This window comes from Lepidochelys olivacea (assembly GCF_965140295.1).
Source record: "Lepidochelys olivacea isolate rLepOli2 genome assembly, chromosome: 1".
NCBI classification, from domain to species: domain Eukaryota; kingdom Metazoa; phylum Chordata; order Testudines; family Cheloniidae; genus Lepidochelys; species Lepidochelys olivacea.
Genome location: NC_140411.1, coordinates 248,931,955 through 248,953,740, shown reverse-complemented (window position 1 = coordinate 248,953,740; position 21,786 = coordinate 248,931,955). Strand labels below are relative to the sequence as shown.

Below are 21,786 nucleotides of genomic sequence, written 5' to 3'. Positions count from 1 at the left end.
GGCCTGTGGGTGCTAATGTAATACAAATAGCCACACTAAAAGAGAGCAGCGTATAGCAGGAACCTGGAGGCTGAGGCCTTTATACCTTGCGGGAGTTTTATGACCCCTGAGGAAAATGAAATACTTTGTTGTCAGACTCCACCTTGGGAGCCTCCTGGGGGGTGTGTGAAGGGAGAAGTGTAGGCAGCACAGGGATCAGCTAACTAGCTGTTCATTTGATAAACTGTGGCCAGGTGGCCGTACGTTCTTTCCCCTAATCCCTGAACAGCTGTGCATCTGAGATTATCCTTGGTGCGCACCTGCCTTCTTCCCTGTGCTTCTGTACCCAGGAATGCTTTGTGCTTGCTCCTGGACTTGAAGCAACTTGCCTTGACTAAAAGTGAGACTTGGCATTTGTGGCAAAAACCATCTTGCAATTTTCTAGTTAGAGAGGCTGAAGTTGGGTTGCCTCAAAATAATATCCATCCTGTTTTTGCCAAGGCAGTGTTATTCTCTAATGGGCTCTTTAAAAACAAACAAACCAAAACAAAACTATGTGGAGACATCTGTAAAATCAAAGCCCAAGTTAATCTCTATATGTCGTTAAATACTGAATTAATGAAATGAAGGCTGCATAAAATGGGGCAAATTCTGCACTGTCATAGACCTGGTCCATTCCTATTAATTCAGAGCAAAATGTTGTTTGTGAAAAGAAGTCCTTTCCCACTTCAACCCTCCAAAATAAATGCTTCATTGCTCACTTCTCAGAGATGGAGAGGGAACTCTGTCGCAGTGGTGCAGTGCTTTAATCATCCTAGATCAGTGGTCTCCAACCTTTTTATGCCCAAGATCACTTTTTGAATTTAAGGGCAACCCAGGATCTACCTCGCCCCTCACTCCATGCCCCCCTCTCTCAGTTGCTCACTTTCCCCACCCTCACTCATTCTCACTGAGTTGGGGTTGGGGTTTGGGAGGGGGTGTGGGCTCTGGGCTGGGGACGAGTGGTTTGCAGTATGGGAGGGGGCTCTGGGCTGAGCCTAGGGCAGAGGGTTGGGGTGCAAGCTCTGGGAGGGAGTTTGGGTGCCGGAGGGGTCTCTGGGCTAGGGCAGAGTGTTGGGGTGCAGGCTCTGCGGGGTGGGGGGGTCAGGGCTGGGGCAGGGGGTTGGGGCGGCAGGTCGGCTACAGGGTGTGGACTCTGGGAGGAGGGTCAGGGCTGGGGTGCAGAAGGGGGCTCAGGATGTGGGAGGAGGGTTAGTGCTCAGGGTGCAGGAGGGGGGTTTGCACCCAAATTCTATCCTAGAGCCCCCTCCTGCATCCCAGATCTCTTCCAGAGCTTGCCCCCTCCACCACCTGCCCCCCCCCTCAGCCCAGAGCCCCCTCCCACACTCTGAAACCCTCAGCCCCACCCCAGCGCCCACACCTCCTCCCACACCCCAGCCCCCTGCCCCAGCCTGGTAAAAGTGAGGGAGGGGGAATGGAGTGAGTGGGGTGGGGTCTTGGAAGGGGTGGGGTAGGGGCAAGGCAAGAGTGTTTGTTTGGGTTTGTGTGATTAGACAGTTGGCAACCTTAATTCTGTAGTGCAGGGATAATCAATTATTTTTTTGACAAGGTCCAAATTTCTTGGTCAAGGTATAGTCAAGGTCAAGACTCCAAAGAAAATAAGTAAATAAAAACATTTTGGGCTCCGTTCAAAAGCATCTGGCAGTCCAGGTTTGGCTTGCAGTCTACCTATTGACTTCCCCAGCTGTAGTGTGATCACTGTACTTTTGTCACTCCCCCACCCTCTATTAAATTTTGCCAGTCTGAAAAGTACCCCAGAGTTTGATTACCAAACAGTGCCTCCTTTGTCAGGACTGCTTCAGTGGCTTTGGTTTCATTATCTTTGGTGGTAGCAGTGGGAGGTGGGTGGGAAAACCATCTGCAAGTCTGTAAAAGAAACTATTTGTTGATGAATGCAGCCTCTCACCTGATGGGGGTGGGGTAGAGGGTGGTGAGGTTGACATCGAACATTAGACTTAATAAACGGGGCTTGTGTCTGCCTCTGGGTGTGCTGAGTGGGGGTGGCAGGAGTAATGCTGAGCAACCAGGGCTTGTGAGGTGGGGGAGGGACAGGGAGCACAAGGAAACAGTTATTCATACACACAGGGGCCAGCTACCTTTCAGAGGCTGGAAAAGTGTGTGTAAATCAGACCACTGAGTTAGGATACTGTACTCTGCTATGAGTGCTGCCTTCAGCAGCATGTGAGGGCTTTTAAACAGGCATGAGCTCTTTATCGAGTAAAGGGCACTGCTTGGTTCACAGCGGAGTGGGTTCTCATTTTCTTTCGGTGGAAATGGGGGTGGTGATTTTCCTATAAAGCTTTGAGTCCGCTACAGTATGAGCTTCACCTCCTGCTATTTGCTGGCACTCAGGCTGCAACGTCACTTGTCAGATGTCCTCAGCCTTCATTATTTATTTTTTTTTTTTTTAAGTGATGGTACATTTGAATGTGGAGGATTGTAGTACTCAGGCAAGTACCGAGCAGCGTACAGCTCTGCAAACATATCGGTCCGGCCTTCTAGCACCATCTTGCTGTTCCAGTGGTAGTGGCCCCGCCTACCTCTGCCAATGCACCTAAAGTCTGAACAGCATTGCTTCAAACCACCCTATTGAGACACAGTGGGGGGTGGTTTTAAGAAATGGACAAATGTCCACCAGAGGCGAGGTTAAAAATTACATGGCTTTACTAATGACTTTAAGTCCATGTGTAAAATCAAGTCTCCAGAAGAAGAAAAAATTTAGGCTAGGAGGTATAATGTGCACTTAGGTTCATTACTGCTCAATATCAATCCATGGTGGGCTGGAAGGATCCATTGAGGGCCCGTTGTTGGAATCCTTGGTGCAGCTGAGGCATAATGGAACGCTGGTGTGTCAATGAACACTGCTAGCTCGCGAGAGTGCTAGCAGCCAACAGAGAAGGGGCTAGCAGCAATACTCTCAGTATAACGCGGTCCTCTGGAGCCAGGGTTTGGAAGCCTTAGGAAGAGATTTTGTAGCAAAGATGACAATGAAATGTTTTAAGCAGTGGTGAAAGTAAGTTAGAGATCTTACTGGTATGCCGGAGTCCTGAGCAATGGGCGTGGCCTTAACCGGAAGTGGCAGGGCCTTAAATCCCCGGGCCCTTTAAATCTTGATTTAAAGGACCAGGGTTCCAGCTGCAGTAGTGGCGGCTGGGAGCCTGGGGCCCTTTAAATCACTCCCGACCTACCAGCTGCAGAGGCGGCTGGGAACCCTGGGACTCAGGGGCGATTTAAAGGGCCCAGGGCTCCAGCTGTTGCTACCGCAGCGGAGCCCCGGGCCCTTTAAATCACTGAGGAGCCTTGGGGCTCCCGGCTGCCACCACTACCCCGGGGCTCTGCTCTGGTAGCAGCTGCCGGAGCCCCAAGCCCTTTAAATCTCTTCCTGAGCCCTGCTGCCCGAGCCCCGGGGTAGTGGCAGCCAGGCTCTGTTGGGGATTTAAAGGGCTCCAGGGCTCCAGCCGCCGCTACCGCCCCAGCCCTTTAAATCCACTCCAGAGCCCAGCCACTGCTACCCTAGGGCTTTGGTAGCAGGGCTCCGGCAGGGATTTAAAGGCCCGGGGCGGTACCAGGGCCCTTTAAATTCCCGCCACTGCTACCTCAGGGCTTTAAATTGCCCTCTGGGAAAGCCGGTCCCGGTACGGCACACCAGCTCTTACCGATATGCCGTAACGGGGCGTACCGGCTTACTTTCGCCTCTGGTTTTAAGATACACTGATGCACTCTGCTCTGGAGTGGTGGGGGACAGGGGAGGAGAATACCTGTAGCTTTCTGGGATATGATGTAATAGAGGAGAGATCAGGTGGGTGCATTTTCAGTTCCACACTTTTTCAAAGAATTCCCTATGTGTATATATGAGATGATTGTCAAGAAAAGAGCCAGAGAAAGTTCCTTATAATAATTTCCTGGTTAAATATAGTACGTCAATGCTAAACTATCCATGCCCTGATGAGTATTTGACTGGTTAAACTGGCTTTTCAGGTCTAGAATAATTCCAAATAACTTCTGCAGAACTAAGTGATTGTTACTGAGGCCTCTGGAGATTCCAGTGCAGCAAAACAATGATTTTTAAGAATGATAAATGTCTCTTTCTGTCATGGCAGCCAAGCCCTTGTGAAATCAGTGATTTAGAATTGTTAATAATCACCAAGTACAGCCTAGAGGGCAGGGCCTCCTGGTTATGTGATGTGCTATGTCTCAGAAGACCACTCAAGGCTGCTGCTTCAGTTCATTATGAATGTAAATTAACAGAGTGCTTTTCCTCCCAAAGGATCCTGAAGTGGCTTACACCCTACAGCACTAAAATGTGGCCACAGTAGCTGAGGGGAGGGAACATTTTGGCAGAGTTCATACGAAAAGATTTGCTTTGGTGAAAAGTGCCACAGGATATTGTGACAAAGTTCCTCCTCTACCTTGGTGGGTTTTGCACTTTTGGGCGGATTTGCTCGCCCCGGAGATTCACGGCAGCCCTCAGTTTGGCCGTTTTCATGAACCCACAGTCCAGGTCAACTACTCCTGTGTCTGATCAGGAGTTGGGAGGAGGCCATGGGGAAGTAGCCCAGGGAGTTGTAGCTGTTGCACAGCTGTTTCAGGAGGCACTCTAGACAGCTGTATTCCACAGGGCCCTGGGCTGGAACCCAGAGTAGAGGGCGGGCCCGGGTTCCCCCCAAACCTCCCAACACCTTCTTTATCCTCACCATAGGACCTTCCTCCTGGTGTCTGATGATGCTTGTACTCCTCAGTCCTCCAACAGTACACATTCTCACTCTCAGCTCCCAATGCCACTTGCTCCCAGCTCCTCATACGTGCACCACAAACTGAAGTGAGCTCCTTTTTAAACCCAGGTGCCCTGATTAGCCTGCCTTAATTGATTCAAACAGCTTCTTGATTGGTTGCAGGTGTTCTAATCGGCTTGTCTGCCTTAATTATTTCCAGAAAGTTCCTCATTGTTCTGGAACCTTCCCTGTTACCTTACCCAGGGAAAAGGGACCTACTTAACCTGGGGCTAATATATCTGCCTTCTATCATGGATCCCCCGCGGGGGGTGGGGGGATCCTTTTAGCAGTGGGCAGGCTTTGCCTGCCCACTTCCTGGATCCCAATAGGATCATTCACCAGAGTGAGGAGGTTGGCCGATGGAGTCTCCTGTGACTGTGGGGCCTATTTCCGATCCTCCGTCCGTTCACATATCAGGGCAGAGTTCCTCTGGGCGGCATCCACTGACTCCCTTGATGCCTTTGAGGAGCAGCGGGTGCTGTCCGGGGTTCTCTGCTCGGTGTCCCCATTCAGTTCCCTTCGTTTGACCCTTTGACCACGCTCCTGTCCCTGTTATTTCATTAGTTGTTCCCCATGTTTATTTGGTGTCCAGGTCCTGTGGATCCCCCTCTTAGGCTAGGGGGATCCTTTAGCAGTGCGTGGGCTTTGCCCGCCCACTTCCCGGATTCCAATAGGATCATTCTCCTGTAGCCATTTGGCCTGACCCTGTCACAATATTTAAGGTCCAGACAAAGCAGAGAATATTGTTTTAAGAATCTGAATCATCCACACACACTAAACTGAAGGGAACTCCTATTTCAGTACAATAGAAATTTTCATTGTGGTGGGGAAGGCTGTGGACGGGGGGAAAGGGTGTCGGGGGAAAGGGGAGAGAGCAGAGTGTCCTTTATCCTTAGTTGAAATTTCAACAAATTGCCCTTTTCTCTAAATGTATGTATGTTTGTTTGTTTATGCCTGAAGTCTTTGGGGCAGCTTAAAATATAGACATTTAAAAAAAAATATCCTCACTCTCTCTATAGTTACTCTTCCTCGCAGAGCTGGGGTGGCTGTTTGTTTGAAGTTTCTGATTACAGGATATATGTTTTCATTTTTAACCCCGTCGGTGTTTTTATTCAAATTACATCTCTTGCTTTCCAGCAGTGTAAGTTAGGTTACACCACAAAGTAATGACTAGTATCAAAACTGTATGTTGTCTCCCTCCTTCCAGTTACTCAATTGCCAGCAACATTGTGTGCAGTCTTGATACCAGCGGGCGAAATGAAGATGGAGACTGCCCATTTGCGGCTGAACTCCAGTAACTTTGTTCTGCCTAAATATATTCCCCTCCCTCCCACTCCCAGTTCAGATGTATAAGCTGTTTGTCACTGTTGTATTGCATGATTCTAGCTCAGAAAGGCTGTGTTTCAGTCCCTGGTGAAGTGATACTGCCTTCACAGTACTTGTGAGTGGCATGCTATAAATAGAGCCCTACCAAATTCACAGTCTATTTTAGTCAATTTCATGGTCATAGGATTTTAGAAATCATAAATGTCATGATTTCAGCTATTTAAATCTGAAATTTCACAGTGTTGTAATTGTAGGGGTCCTGACCCTAAAAGGGGTGTGTGGGGGTGTGTGTGGTGGGGGGGTGTCACAAGGTTATTGTAGGAGGGGTTGCGGTACTGCTACACTTAATCCTGCGCTGCTGCTGGCAGCGGCTCTGCCTTCAGAGCTGGGCAGCTGGAGAGCGGTGGCTGCTGGCTGGGGGCCTAGCTCTGAAGGCAGAGCTGCCACCAGCAGCAGCGCAGAAGTAAGGATGACCTGGTGTGGTGTTGCCACCCTTACTTCTGTGCTGCTGCCTGCAGAGCTGGGCCCTCTGTCAGCAGCCGCCACTCTCCAGCCATCCAGCTCTGAAGGCCGCACAGAATTAAGGATGGCAATACCGCAACCCGCCCCTAAAGTAATCTTGCAACACCCTTGCACCTCCCTTTTGGTCAGGACCCCCAATTTGAGAAATGCTGGACACCCCCATAAAATCTGTATAGTATAAGGTAAAAGCACACAAAAGACCAGATTTCACAGTCCATGACGTGTTTTCCATAGCCATGAGTTTGGTAGGGCCCTAGCTATAAATCAATCCATTACAAATTGAGCTTCCGTGGTGCATCAATATATAGGCATGCAAAGGCTTTTTGCTTTTCCTGTTGCTTCTATATGTGTAATGAGCGTGTGTGTGTGTGTGTGTGTGTGGAGTCGGGCTAGGGAAGCAGCAGAAAGAGCAAAATCCTTTGCCTGGGTAGATATCCATGCTACCCAGCTCAGTTTTTAACTGGTTGATTTAGCTAGCGTGACTCTCACAAGTACTGTTATCCCACCACTGAAATGCAGCCACTCTGAACCAGAAACATGGCACAGGGGGGATGAATAGCTTACACAGCAGAACACCAGTGGTAATTTCTTTGGGCAGGATGCAATGATAAGAATTCATATATATATGTGGTGGTAATAGCGTGGTTGTTTTGGGCTCTTGATGGGCTTGTGTTAAAAGTGGGAATCCTCCTGACTTATCATCCTTACACTCATGACTCTAGAGCAGGCTAACTCGTTCTTTAGACCAAGGCAAGTAGAGCATGGCTCTCTGCCCAAATGCTCTGATTCACCACATGCATTGACCAGCTCATGCTCAAATAAATTGGTTAGTCTCTAAGGTGCCACAAGTACTCCTTTTCTTATTGACCAGAGTGTTACTGAAGTAGAGATACTGCCACCCCCACCAAGTCCTGGCCCTCAGTGCAAAGAATCCAGCTTGGCCAGCTGAATACCATTGAGTTTCCCTTGATGGCCAAGCTTTCAATAAACTGGGCCTTATTATAGCTCTGCCAACACATGATGTACATTTAATTGCTGCCAGTCAAAGTGCACATCTTATGCTGTGACTCCCAGCTGCTCTGGGGAGGAAGCTGAGATAATCATGATGTCACCAATACTCCTATGAAATCATTAAAGCTATTATCCCCTTTTATGCTAATTAAATAAAACACTGGGGAAGAGAAATTTCATTTGGAAGAGCAAAAGCTTCTTGGTTCCCAAAAGTGTCATTCAGTCTCTGCAGTTGTGTAATGACTACAAGCACCAGGGTGAGCAAAAGTCTGCCCAGATGCAGGCACTGTGTGAGAAGGAACAAAACTGACATTAGCCTGTGTAGAATGCTACTCCTGGGCTGCTTTATCTGATGGCTTGTTTAGTCTTGTTCTACTATGTGTTAGCAGCCTTCAGCAATATATGGTGATGATTACCCGCTCTCTGTCATCTCACCACTTATCCCCATATCCCAAGGCTAAGGTTAGGTTACAGTTATGAAATGGCTCAGTTGTCTGCATGGAACAATAAGCTGAAAATAGGTACAGGGTTCTGTTAATAACAATGAGCTAAATGCCTCTTTTTCTGGTTTTCTTTTGTCAGGGACAGGTGGAGCTGGTTTCATTTTTGATTTGTTTTTATGTTCTATCTCTGATCTAAATGCGTGGTGGTCACTTTCTTTCCCTGCCAGCTGACCTGGAAAATGAGGAATGGTGTCTGGGTGCGGAATTGACTTCAGCAACAATAAAAACTGAACCCGTGCTGTGTGAGGCGCCAGGCCTTACCCCCTCTGTCAGTCTCACGATCACACCTGTGCCCCTGGAAGGCGAAGAACCCCAGCTGCAATCTGATGCCATGGTACTTGCATATTTTCTATTCTCTTGCCTGTCCAGATAGATGTAGGTTCCCATAAAGCTTTGCACTGTAGTGTAGTCTTTCTGGTGTGAAGGTCTGAGAATTCCAGACATGCAATACATTATGGGTTGGTGTCGTCTCTTGTTTGCCAGTCTCCAACAATAATGTAAGTGCCCATTTTTCAAATGATGTCTCTATATAATTCAGCCTCTGGTACTATTGTCTACCGGCTGCACCATTTGCTTTTCTATACTTACAGCCTCTTCTGGACAGGGTCAAAGCCTGGGGTTCACGCATCTCTAGAACACCTAGTCTCTGATGAATCAGTCCCACTTAGAATCGCTAACCAGTTAACCCCATGGAATCTGTGGCAAGATGCACATCATCCGTTATCCACAATGATTTTGCCTCAAGGCTGTTTAAACTCACCCTAACCCAAAGGAGAACACCTATGTGGGGTGGCCAGCGCTTGTAGTGAGAACTTCCATACCACTGTAAGGTCAGCTGTGCCACTTACCTGGGTTTTCAGTGTATTCAGCTTTTACAACACTTTGGCCTGCTGCTGCATCCAGCCCAGCAGGCCTAGTAAGGCGCACTCCTGATACATTTGTGACCACAGGTTCAACAGGCAAAGAATGTTCACCAGGGCTTAGTTTGAATATGCTTCAGTCAATGAAAATAAGTTACAAGAATTATTGATCAGCCAGAACTCTGCTTTAAAGGCCTATTCTTTCAGCTCCTCCCTTCTCGCCCCTGTGGTGGTGGAGGGTGTCCAATCCATCAGGATGATGTAATTCCAGCTGCAGTGTGGGCAGGCCATGTTCACAACCAGGCTTTCATTGCTTGGTGGCGTATCAGAAGTGCTTGTGTGCAAATTAATTCACTTCACAGGAAGCTGAAAGATTAAAGACTGTCATAACCATCTTGTAGTTTGTGTGAATTCGTAGTCTCCAGCATGTGCCACTACTATAGCTGGGTGCCACAATATCACAAGCAAGACCAGGACCACATTACTCTAAAAACTCACTGGGTCCTGATTTTTTACTTTTGCTTTGGGCCAGAGAGTTACACAGTAAGATTCTGGCTGTATTGGATACTCCAATGAGCATGACTGACTCACTCAGGTCAGGAATTACAGGATCACAAAGCAGGTCTCACTCTAGCCCTGCGCTCAGCTGTGGGGGCTCCATCTCTCTCAGTATCCCCTTCCAATTCTGGCCTATAACTTTCTTTGCTTGTTCCTTCTCCACTTTGTAAAATGAATTTAGGCCCCATATCCCAGCTCATCCTGACAAGAACCCTGATGCCCCTTCCGGATGGTAACTCTCCTGACATCCTCTCAATTGTGCCAAACCCTCCTCCCACCAAAAAGAATACTTCTTTTTTTGCAGAAACCCTGCTCAAAGCCTTTGCACGTTGGTCCAGCAAATGCTTGGGCCAGCTCTGTTTCCAAGAGAAGTAATTTGAGTGCAATGCACATTACCTGTCGGTCTGAAATGTCGTCCTGAGACGTAATCTCTTATTTAACTAATTATATCAGTAAGAGAAGCCCCAGCAGCTGTTTTTCAGGGTAATGGTCTCATTGACTTGAGTTAATAAGTTACAGAGAAGCAGTAAAAAAAAAAATCTTGGAGTAGGAGGGGGGGAAAGAGGTCTGGTCACTTACAGAGAAGCTTCCCTTGTTTCCTTATACTCAAATTTTATTTTTTTAATTCCTTCTGTAGATGAAACCATTGGGCCAGAAGGTTCTTCCTGAGATTAAATTGGAGCCACATGAAGTAGATCAGTTCCTGAACCTGTCTTCTAAGGAAGGTTTGTTAATTACCAACTCAAGATGATCATAGTGTGCTCTGTTGAACTATTTGGCTTTCTAGCTGCCTTTGCTAATCTCCAGAGCATGGCTGCTGTCTTCTAGGGATTTGATTCAGGCTGCTAAAGAAACCAGCCTCTTTGACCCACTTATAAATTTTGTTTTTCATAAAGAAAATGATCCCTTCCATCTATCACATATTACTGATTGCACGGTTAACTGCATAGAACTAGAATCCTTGAGACCTAGGATTACTTTGCCTGGAAAAGAGGCAAACTTGAGGGGACTTGATTGAGGTGTTTGGAATTATGAAGAGCATAGCAGAAACTGACTCTTCCTACTTTGTATCTTAAGAACAAAAGAATAGCCATACTGGGTCAGGCCAATGGGCCATCTAGCCCAGTGCCCTGTCTTCTGACAGTGTGGCTGGCACTGTGTGAGACAAGTTTATATTGCTGTTACCTGTGCTGTACTACTCTGGATGAATAAAAGATGTCAGTGATGAGGGTTATCTGTTTGGTGCCTTCCGGTAGCACTAGACTACTAAACCCTCCAAACAATCTGCTGTTAAACTGTCAACTTCTTCAGGGCAGGGACTGGCTCTTTCCTCCCTGTTCATACAGTGCCTGTTGTGGATGCCCCTGGGAACAAAGAACAAATAGTTGTTGTTAATGCACAGTGAAGTTAGAACTGAATTAGTAAGAAAAACAGATGGTATTCTGCTGGCTTAGCGGAGTTTAAACACTGGCTGGACGCTGTCTCCATTAATAGTGCTTCGTGAGCGAAGGGGATATCACATATTGGAGGAGTGTACTTTGTACCACAGAGCGTTTGGGGAGGAAGTAGAAATCCTCAGACTTGGTACTCTTTTTAACCCTGCTCCTTAAGAGGGGTGAGCTATTGGGAAAGGTCACTTCATATGTTTCAAACCCGTAATTAAGTGCTGTACAACTGGAAGGCTGGGGCAGCTGCACATTTACAAGTCTCCCCTTGAGAATCTCTCTCACTCCAGGGCCTTCAGAGCAAGTTGTTGTCCGTGCTAACTCACCTCTAGTTTTAAAGCCGCTTTGATTTGTTGGTTCTCCTGGAGCTTCCAAATGCTTTCATTAGGATAAACACTTCCCGTTTTGTTTCTCCCATCCCATTAGCAATGGATCCTCTGCACCTGCCTCCAACCCCTCCCAGCAGCCATGGCAGTGACTCTGAGGGAGGGCAAAGCCCAACCAGGTTCCTCCCACCTTCAAGCCCTGTCCAACTACAAGCCACAGCTAAAGTGACATCGCGCATGGCTTCAGCACTCTCCAATTCGCCTCTCCTGACAGCACCACATGTAAGTTGTGGTGACTTTTTTTTCCAATTTTTTTTGTTACTTGGTGTTTTATTTTTTCTGTACTTCTAGTTTGTTGTTGCTCCTTTTAGGGAGCCTCCCAGACTCTGGCTGAAACGCCAAATCAAGTAGTTGGGCTTTGGCTTCCCCACTGATTGTCTGGAGCTGGAGTCTGCAGTGAAAAGATGTGTCTTATGTAACAAGAAGAAAAGGAGTACTTGTGGCACCTTAGAGACTAACCAATTTATTAGCTCACGAAAGCTTATGCTCAAATAAATTGGTTAGTCTCTAAGGTGCCACAAGTACTCCTTTTCTTTTTGTGAATACAGACTAACACGGCTGTTACTCTGAAACCTGTCATTGTGTAACAAGCTTTTCCTTTATACTTTCTTGCAGCTACTACTCTGCTCTGATAGATTAATGACCCATGTGATCACCTGCATCACAGTGGATGTCTTGCCACTTTGTCTTTAGGCAGTAGGTGATCAACTCTAGGGTGGGATTTTCATAAATACTCATCATTGGTCAGTTCTCCAATCATGGGTTGGGACCCCAGAGTGGGTCACAACTCCATTTTAATGGGGTCACCAGGGCTGGCGTTAAACTTGCTGGGACTGATGCCTTACAGCACAGCTGTGCTGGGATCCACTAATCTGGATGAATTTCCTGTTTTCTTTGCCTCTCCCCACCCCTTTGGTACATGTAGAAGCTGCAGGGAACTGGTCCACTGATCTTGACGGAGGAAGAGAAGAGGACGTTGATAGCTGAGGGGTACCCTATTCCTACAAAACTGCCCCTGACAAAGGCAGAGGAAAAAGCACTGAAGAAAATCCGCAGGAAAATAAAGAACAAGGTAATTTTAAGATGCAGCTCTGCTGAATGGTCCCCTCTCATGTCTCATACAATAAGGCTACATCAGTTCTATAAAAACGGTCCATAATGCTGTAGGATACTGTTGTATTTTTAATAAAGATACTCTTCCTTCTATCCCCTGCTACTTACCACTTAAATTACCCATCTAGTCAGTACCTATCTGTCTGTCCAGGTACTTGTTTTGCTCATCACCATAGCATCTGAGTAGCAATTAAAGCTAACACAATTGTAAAAATATTAATATATGCCTATACTAGGTGCTAGTGGTGTAGGAAATCATGTCAGCTAATTCCATTTAAAGAAAGCCACCCCTTTTTTCCCTTGTCTAGACAAAGCCTCTGTGTCCCTTCTACCTGGTGAAGGAGACTTCTACCCACCATTTTCATGCTTCTAAATCCTCTGTGCACCATTGTGCCATACTCTACATGCAGTACAATTCCAGGGCCTTAAATTAGCTATTTTATGCCAGGACTCTCTGAAATATTCTAAGTGCCTTGCTTTTCCTTTAGCAAGGGAAATGGCTGGCTAGAGGGCGAGTTTTCTAACCTGACCACCTAAATTGTCCTTGTACAGATCTTGTACACCCTCAGGTATTTTGCAGGTGCGGTTGCACAGGGGCTTGTATTAGTTATCCAGCGTTAAAAATGGAGCCTGGTGTGTTTGTAAACCCCTGTCCCATCCCTGCCGCTGAATTTCTTCTCTAAGAGAAGTCTGAGTGGTGATGTAGTGTAGAAGGTAAAGAGAATTAGTTATTAATTAGAATTAGAGAATTAGGGAAGTGACTTTACTGCTTTTATTTAGACTGTATTTGCACTAGGATAGGGAATTGGCAAAGAAATTCTAGGGCTGATTGCCAAGGGGAAAAAAATAAAGAAGAGCGGCAAACAGGCTTGGATTTAATAATGCCAATGTTTTAAATCAGTTTATTGATTTACCTGTGGCTTCCTTTTTGCTATAAAGATGTTTTGTGTGGTGGTTTCCCGTCCCTCTTAGATCTCTGCCCAGGAAAGTAGGAGAAAGAAGAAAGAATACATGGACAGCCTGGAAAAAAAGTAAGCCAGCCTTCCTCCCCTTTCAAATAAACCAATGACACAGTTGTTGAGATGGGAGGGTTGATACTGTGAGCGTTTCCTGCACAATGTGTTTCAGTTGCCACCTAGTGGTGACTAAAGGCAGAATTTATCTCCAGGAAAGAGGCCGGGGGTTTTTTGGGTCCTATGGATAAAAGTGTATATATGGTTAATGTTTGGCAAATACTATTGTGTCAACACTTGGTACTTTGTAGTAGGTCTTCTGATGTTAACATAGCATTGAGGAAACTGGTTCCTACTTTCTGAGGTTGGCTATGCTCCCCTTCCTGTTGTACAGTTGCCTCGCTACTTTTGTGCGAAACCTTCTTTTTACACCTTCCTCCAACTATTTGTGAACGAGCGAACGCAAAAAGGGCCCTGGCCAAATCCTGGTACCATGCTAACAGATCTAATTAGTTGGATTTTAAATAAGCCAAGGCAAAATAATATACATCCACGGCTGCGTTTCAGTAGTTGGTATGTGATGTGGCTACATAGCATGATTTTCATGGTTCGTTTGGCAGGCGGTGTCAAGGCCAAGTTGGGCTCTGAATGAATAAATTCCTTTTCTTAAGAAGGTGGGGACAGAGGCAGGAATAGGTGTAAAGGAGGAGTTGAGATAGGTGGTGGAGAAGGAGCACGTTAGCAGGCAGTCTGCTTTAGCAAGAAGCATCAAATCCTCCTACAGAGACTTGTGCCCCAAATTAGTCCCTCTCCCACGTATCCTGAATCTTTCCTTATCTCTCCTTGTGCCCTTGACCAGATGGGCCTGACCCACATCTGCTAAACTCCTTGCACCTCCTTTGGGGAAGCCCCCATCTCAATTTTCCCCTGCTCTTTCTGTCTCCTGCTGAAAGTCTTGCACTCCCAGGGCAAACCCCTGAAAGCCTCTTTCCCATCCACCCCCATCCCACGCCCAAACACATGGCAAAGCTCTTCCATGTGCACGTTCCCCCTCCACTAAGAGACTGAGATGGGAGTCTGGTTTGTTGAGAGTCTGGTCACCTTACTCGCACTACGAAATATGATGCAATGTGGTCTCTTTGATGATCTCTAATGGCAGCTTGGAAAGGACCAATGTTCTTTGGACATAAATCTCATGGTTTATTCACATTGTGAAGGTGAGAGACATGGGCTCTGTGATCTTTCAGGGGTGTATATGCTATCAGGGACACAGTGTCAGAGATATGGTTTGCATGAAACGGATGTCTGTCTCATCCTTGCAGTCAGAGCTGCGGCACATCATTTAAAATGAATAGGGAGAAGGTGGGGGACAAGACTTCAAGTCTTGCCCCTGGGGGTGAAATGCGGGGGTCTTGGGTCCTGCCTCTGGGGCATAGGAAGCCCTCAGAGAGTCAGGATTGTCCGTTTTGCCTCTGGGTAGTGGTAGGCCTTGTGGGGGGGCGGTTGCATAGTGAACCTGTCCCGCACTCACCGCACAGCAGCTCCTATCCCACAGGGGAGGCCCTGCTCTGATCTGCTGGCTCTTGCCATGCCCTCCCTGTCACTTCCTGGCCCTTGTGCCACCGAATTGCCTGCCCTGCGTTGAGCTGTGGCTGCCTCAGCCACAGAAATGTATGCATGTAGCAGCAATGTTTGTCAGAGCTGTTGTGGCAGGGCCATAAACCACACGCCTTAGAATACCGATATTTATTGGCACCTGTTCTACATCACTGTTCCTGGAAAGAAAGTCTTCTGGGTAATTTTCAGACATGGAGCCCTGCATGGTGGGATGGAACTAGGAGGCTCATCAGGACATCCTGTCTATGCCAGGAAGAAATAACTGTAGCCAGTACTGAATGAGCTGGACCTAAGCTAAGAACGCCTCCCAAACATTACAACTAGCAGAGCTCTCCAATACTTGTAAAATGCCTGGGGTAGCAGTTGCAGGGTTTGTGTGAGGTCAAATACGTCAAGATTTGCAAAGGTTTGCAGCAATGCTTTTCCACCTAGTATAGACAGGACCTTAGAACTCGGATTTTACCCCCTTTGTTGAATATAATGGATGCCTGGTTTTAAATTTGCCTTTCTTTCTTTGTGCCTTCCTCAGGGTTGAGTCCTGTTCAAATGAAAATAGTGAGCTGCGTAAGAAAGTGGAAGTCCTGGAGAACACAAACAGGTAGGATCTGAAAGGACAACTGGAACATGCTTCCAAAATGAAAAGTGGGAAATCTGGAAAAGAAGGGATCAAATACTAGAGCAGTGGACAATGACTCTTAAGAAATGGATCCATCTGACCTGGTTAATGACACAGATGGGGGAGGTAAAATATGTAAAAAGACTGGCACAGTGGCTCAGTGCTCAATATAATATGAGAGAGCTTGGGTTTGATGTTTAGGTATGGGTGCTCTCCCTAAGCTGGTAAGAGTTGCGAGTTCTTCATGTCACTCTTCATTAAGCATCTGGACTGATCTCTGAATGATACGGATGGGCTAGAAAAGAAGTCTCATCAAGCTCTCTTCGACTAGTGGAAGATTGGTCTGATGGGAGACCTTGGAGAGGAGAGGCCCTAACCTGGAGTGTAAGGCTGCAGTGGAGTCCTGATGCCTAGATCTAGAGGCACTTAGTAGTCAGTTCTTCTGGGACTGCTACTTACCATTCTAACTACCAAAGTTCTTTCTAAGGCACCTCTCACCATAGCATCTATATCAGTGTAGCAGTGCCATTTCTTTTGAGAGAGAACCAATTTCTCACCTTTCTCTGCTCATTTAGAAACAGTTGTAGGTGAATCCAAGTGGTTTACTCAAAAGACCAACAGCTGAGACCATTCCACCGTTTAGCTCTTAAGGGAATGTCAGATAAAAGGAAGACTGATATTTATTTAAAAGATTCGGCCCCATGTTCATCGTGATTTAAAGGTTATAAGACTTGAGCTCAACCTGTTCTCTGGTGCTGGCAGATTCCACTGAGAATATTGTGTCCCATTTGAATAGATCCAGATGAGCATGGCGCATGTGTATATACCTACACAGACACATAGCTGTGGCACTGAAGTGTGGAGGGAGGTGGTCACTGAAATAGCTGAGCTTTAAAGATCAGGCCTAGGACCTAGAAAAGGACCTAGAATTTGTCTGGCAGCCAATGTATTGTTCATTGAGTGGCATGTGGTGTTTCTAATCTTCGGATCCAATCTCTAATTTCATGGAGACAGACCCCGTATCACTGTAATTTGCTGGAGAATGTCTCCCACACACTGCTCGTGCATAAAGACATCTGCTGCTTGTTTGGAGAGAGCCAAGCCATTTCTCCCGCCTCCTTTGCTCATCTCCCCACTCTGCCTCACACATGAGAATGTTGGCATTGCTGTATAAGATCAGAACAGGTCCATCTAATCCAGAATCTCTTTCTGATGGGCTGATACCAGCTGTTTCAGAGGAAGGTGCAAGAACCAGGAAGTAGGCAGTTACAGACTCTGCTCCCCTTAACAACCCACTGAAAAGATTCTCACCGAGTAGCCCTTGTCCCCAGGGAAGATAGTTTTACATGTAAGCACAGCCTTCCCCAATGTTAGACACAGCAGGCTTTCCAAAAGTCTTGCTCATCTGTCCCTCACGCCCAAGGTTGCCTTGTGAAATAATGAAAAGAAGCTCTATTTTTAATAGAACTCTTAACGTTTTCCCAAGTTTTGGATGCTCTTAATTCTGATACTAAATCCTGAAACAGCATGTTTATTTAGGTGATGTTATCCCCAAATACTTTACATCCCAGATATGCAGAATTAGTTGCATAGTTTCCCTTCATCAGTCATGGCGGTGTTTGGCTAGGTCTACACTGCACATCACTGGTGACCGCATGTAGGGTAGGTGTGAAAAGCAGGGTGGGTCCATGCTGCGGCTTGTAGTAACGCATGTCAGTGAAACGCTCTGGCAGTGGAGAAAACTGTCAAAGTCTTTCTTTGCTGCCTCCCCCTCCAGAGCCTTTTCTACACGGAGGGAGCCTTTGTTTGTGGCCCATGCAACCTTCATTCTACCCCTGGAGCATGTTCATCGTGGTACAGTCTCTTTAATTAGATGATCATATTGCCTATATAGTTACAGGACCCCTGCCTCATTCAGTGAATGAGTAGTTATTCAATATTTCTTTATCTTCCTCATACAATGTGTGGCCCCCAGGTCTTTATTTAATGCACACTGTGTAAACCCTGGACTAATAATTTCCTCATGGGTGTTTCTATGGTGCCCTCAATGTAGTATCTGAGTCCACAACATTAATTACACCTCATCTCTGCGGGAAGATAGTAGTATTATTCCAGGAAACTAAGGCACAGAGATTTATTTGTATTACTGTAGCATCTAGAAGCTTCTGTCGTGGGCCAGGACCTCCTGGGGCTAGTTGTGCAGACACAGAACAAAACGATGGTCACAGCCCCAAAGAGTTTACAATCTAAGTATAAGACCAGAGACAACGGATGGATACAGATGGATGGGAAAGTACAAGTGAGACAGTATTGATCTGCATGGTAGGCAGTAATCTAAGTATGTCAGCAGCCTACCTGTTTGGGTTTTTTTTGTAGGCCTTCTGGTGGAGGTGAGTTTTGAGGGATTTGAAGGTGGATAATGAGGCAGCTTTGCAGATGTTTACAGGGAGAAACGCTCAAGTGCATGGGGCAGCACAGGAGAAAAATACTTGTTTGAAAATGTAACAAGTGGGTGATGGAAGCTGGCATCGACAGCTCAGTAGCAAATGAGGGATGATACGTAGGGTGGGGATAGGCCAGGAAGGTTTAAGAAGGAATTAAGAGCATCAGAAAGTTGAGAGTGAAGACCAGTAGCTTATGTTTGATGTAATAGAAAAGCAGGAGCCAGTGGAGGAATTCAAAGGCGGGAGTGGTAATGGTCAAAGCGATGGGCTAGGGAAACCATCTTTGCAGCAGCATTGTGAATAGATCTGAGCAAGGCAAGATTGTGTTTGTCAAGGCTAGAGAGAAAGATGTTGCAGGAATTGAGGCACGAGATGAGAGCTTGGACAAGACTTTTAGCTATGTGGATGAATAGGAAAGGATGTATAGTAGAGATGTTACAGAGAAAGAATAGGCAAGATTTAGACACAACCTGGATGTGAAGGCCTAGAGAGAGGTCAGGATCAAAGATGACACCCAGGTTATGGGCCTGACCGACAGGCAGGATAGTGGTGTTGTCCACGATGATTGAAAAAGGAGGTTGTGGGGGAAGATTAGGAGCTCTGTTTTAACCATGCTTAGCTTAAGCTGGCAGTTAAACATCCCCAAGGAGATGTTTGAGACACAGGCTAAGATTTTAATTTGGACAGAAGGAAGCAGGTCGGTGGTAGGGATGTAAAATATTAAACGGTTAACTGGTAAGTATTAGTCTAACCCCCTGTGCATGGGTCTCGAACCAATTCTCCCTGAGCCGCCCTGGGCTCTGCTGACCACGGCGGCTTCGCAGGGGATGGCCAGCCGGGCAGGGGGAGCACATTTAGGCCAGGGTGGGCGGGCAGGGTCTGCGGGCCCCATTGGCGGGGTAAAGTAGTTCCTGGCCTCCCCCTGTGCCACTGGAAGGGGGTTTGGCTGCGGAAGTGCACGGTGCACTGGGAGGGGAAGCTGCTGCTGGGGTGGCATGGAGTGTCTGTGGAGGCCGCATCGGGACAAACTAAGTACCTGGGGGCCCTCTCCCTTTAATCATTTAACCAGTTAAATGATATAATTTTTAATAGTTTAAATGGTATTTACATCCCTAATCTGTGGAAGAGAGGTAGATCTGTGAGTGGTTAGCATAGACATGGTAGTCTAATTTGTGTTTACGGATGAGGATACAGAGGGAGAAGAGAAGGGGACGAAGGACAGAGCCTTATGGAGCCCCCTCGGAAAGCTGATGAAGGATCCTACAAAAGACCTGCTGAAGGAGGAATTGGATAGGTAGGAGGAGAACAAGGATAGCACAGAGTTATGGAAGTCAAGGGAGAGCAGGATTCCACTGTGTTAGGCACGGTACAAAGTAAGAGATGGTCCTAGTGCCAAAGAGCTTCAATAGACAAGTCAAAGGATGGGAGAGGAAACAGGCATAAGGATGGTGTGGGAGAAGTGACTGGCTTAAGGTCACACAGGAGGCCAGTAACTGAGCTGGGAATAGAATCCCATAGACTATGATGCCTCCCCTATACCAGCATGCTGTCAGACTGGAGGACACAGATATCTGGGGTTAGAGAGTATTGAAAAAATAGGATGTACCTGTATTAGATGAGAGAAGAAATAGGATATTTATTACTGATTATTTTCCCAGAAAAGTAATAGAAATTGGATCCTATTTAAAATGTGCCTCACCAGTTGTATGGATTACTTTTGTGCTGTGTGTGCAAATGGAACAAGGAAACTCTGACAGTACACAAACTGGTTATCACAACCTCATGGCTTATACATGGATCAGGAATGATAGGATGGCCAGGAGAAACAACAACAGAAAGCAAGCTGTGCTGCTTTCCAACCTGAGATCACTGCGGAAGGTCGTAGTTTTATAAAATAAAATCTGGTTGTTCTTTGTTGGATGCTAAGAAAATAGTCCATTGAGGCCCTGCTTCTGCTCCCACTGAGGTCAGTGGTAAAACTTCCATTGACTTCCAAGGTGCAGTGTCAGGTGAGTGTGTGAGATCAGGGGCATTGCAAGAGTTGAAACAGCAATAGGGTCGCCAAGTCTCCTTGATCTGCATGGTAATTCCTTCAACTGGGATTAGTAAACTTATTTTACAGTGCGTCTTGTGGGTGACGGAGGATTTGGCTTTGTTTTTCAATGGGACATTTTAAAAAAATTTCTTCTTTGAAATCTCTCTCTCTAAAATTGACACTGCTTGAGAGCCTTGGAATTGTTTTTAACAGAGCAGGTCAATGTTTTTGCACCGAAACGTGGTGGTTTTTTTTTTGGTGTTGGGGTGGTGGGGGTGGAAAAAATGACTTCTTGACCTAAATTTTCCACAGACATTTTCCTTTTCCTTTTGGTTGAAACTTTCTGGTTATTGATGGAAAAACTGCAAAGAGTCACTTTTGGTTTTTTCCACTTCCGACAGGAGAAAGGGTGTGTGTGGAAATGGAGAATAGTGGAGGACCACAAGTTTTTCCAAAAAATGAAAACAGAAAACTGTTTTCGTTTTGTCAAAAATAGGAGAAATTCTATGAAAAACTTGCAAACAGTTTTTGTTTTGCTGAAAGTATATAGCACGCTGTGAGCAGTGCTAGCTTTTGAATGTGAAGGACGGATTCCAAACCTGCCAGGCAGGGAGATCCTGCAGTGACCCAGATTTCATGCTCACGCCCAACAGCAACTCTTGTTCAGGTGAGGTTGGTGATGAAGCCTTGGATTGCACCCATCCTCTGTTGTTAAAAGAACCCTTTGGAAAGTAACCTACCTATATAAAAACACAAATTAGACATCACAGGCTCGAGTGGATTTTCCAGCAAGACTAGAAGGGAGAGGGAATCCCTTAATTACTTTACAGCTTTCCTGTGAGGCACTTCCATTGGCAAGGAAAGCGTGAAAGCACATTCACACCTCCTACCAGGAGGTGACCCTCTAATTGAATATCATCAGGAAATGTGTCAGACAGAGTGAGATTAATCCCAGGGTGGAACCCCGTGATCTACACTGCTTCAAGATTTAATTTTCTCCTGTTAAAATTCAGCCATAGGCAATATGTTTCGCTAAAAGCATTCTTGACCTTCCTTCAGATGTTCAGCAGAGGCCTCTTGGTATAAAATGCTCTTGTTCTTAAAGTTGCTCTTTATCCCCTTCTCCAGTTTTCGTTAACACATCTCACCCCAACAATAATATTGAAGGCAACTTTTCTATGGGAGAGGAGGCATTTTGACCTTCAACTAACGCTTCCAGTTTTTTGGACCGAACTATAGAAAAGAAGTATGGAAGAGTGTTCTGTTTGGGGGCAAGAGGGATAGCCATGTTGTCTCCAAACAAACGAACTTCCAGCCTTCTCTTGCCTCAGTTCCTGGTTCTTAGCTTGAAAACGCATCCTGAGTATTTTAACTCCCAACATTGAATCCTTTACTGTGGTGAAAGAGACAGTGGCCTTGATTCGCTACTCACACCATAGTAAATAGGGAGTCACTTCACTGACTTCAAAAAGGCTACTTCTGTTTTCCTCAGTGTAAATAAGGCCCAGTTTAGAGATGTTTGAAGATTTGTGTTATGTGGTGGAACTTATAAGTACTTGTTTACTTTCAGTACAAAGTACTCACAC

General features: G+C 46.2%; 1 protein-coding gene across 1 annotated transcript in view; it reads left to right on the top strand.

The window, feature by feature from the left end:
- CREB3L2 (cAMP responsive element binding protein 3 like 2) overlaps positions 1 to 21,786 on the top strand; it is a 111,865-nt gene that overhangs the window by 75,644 nt on the left and 14,435 nt on the right. The window contains exons 3-8 of the mRNA XM_084642187.1: positions 8,341 to 8,507; positions 10,229 to 10,316; positions 11,463 to 11,644; positions 12,348 to 12,494; positions 13,508 to 13,566; positions 15,635 to 15,703. Of these exons, the coding sequence (XP_084498313.1) occupies positions 8,341 to 8,507; positions 10,229 to 10,316; positions 11,463 to 11,644; positions 12,348 to 12,494; positions 13,508 to 13,566; positions 15,635 to 15,703 (712 nt within the window). The remainder of the gene's footprint in view (positions 1 to 8,340; positions 8,508 to 10,228; positions 10,317 to 11,462; positions 11,645 to 12,347; positions 12,495 to 13,507; positions 13,567 to 15,634; positions 15,704 to 21,786) is intronic.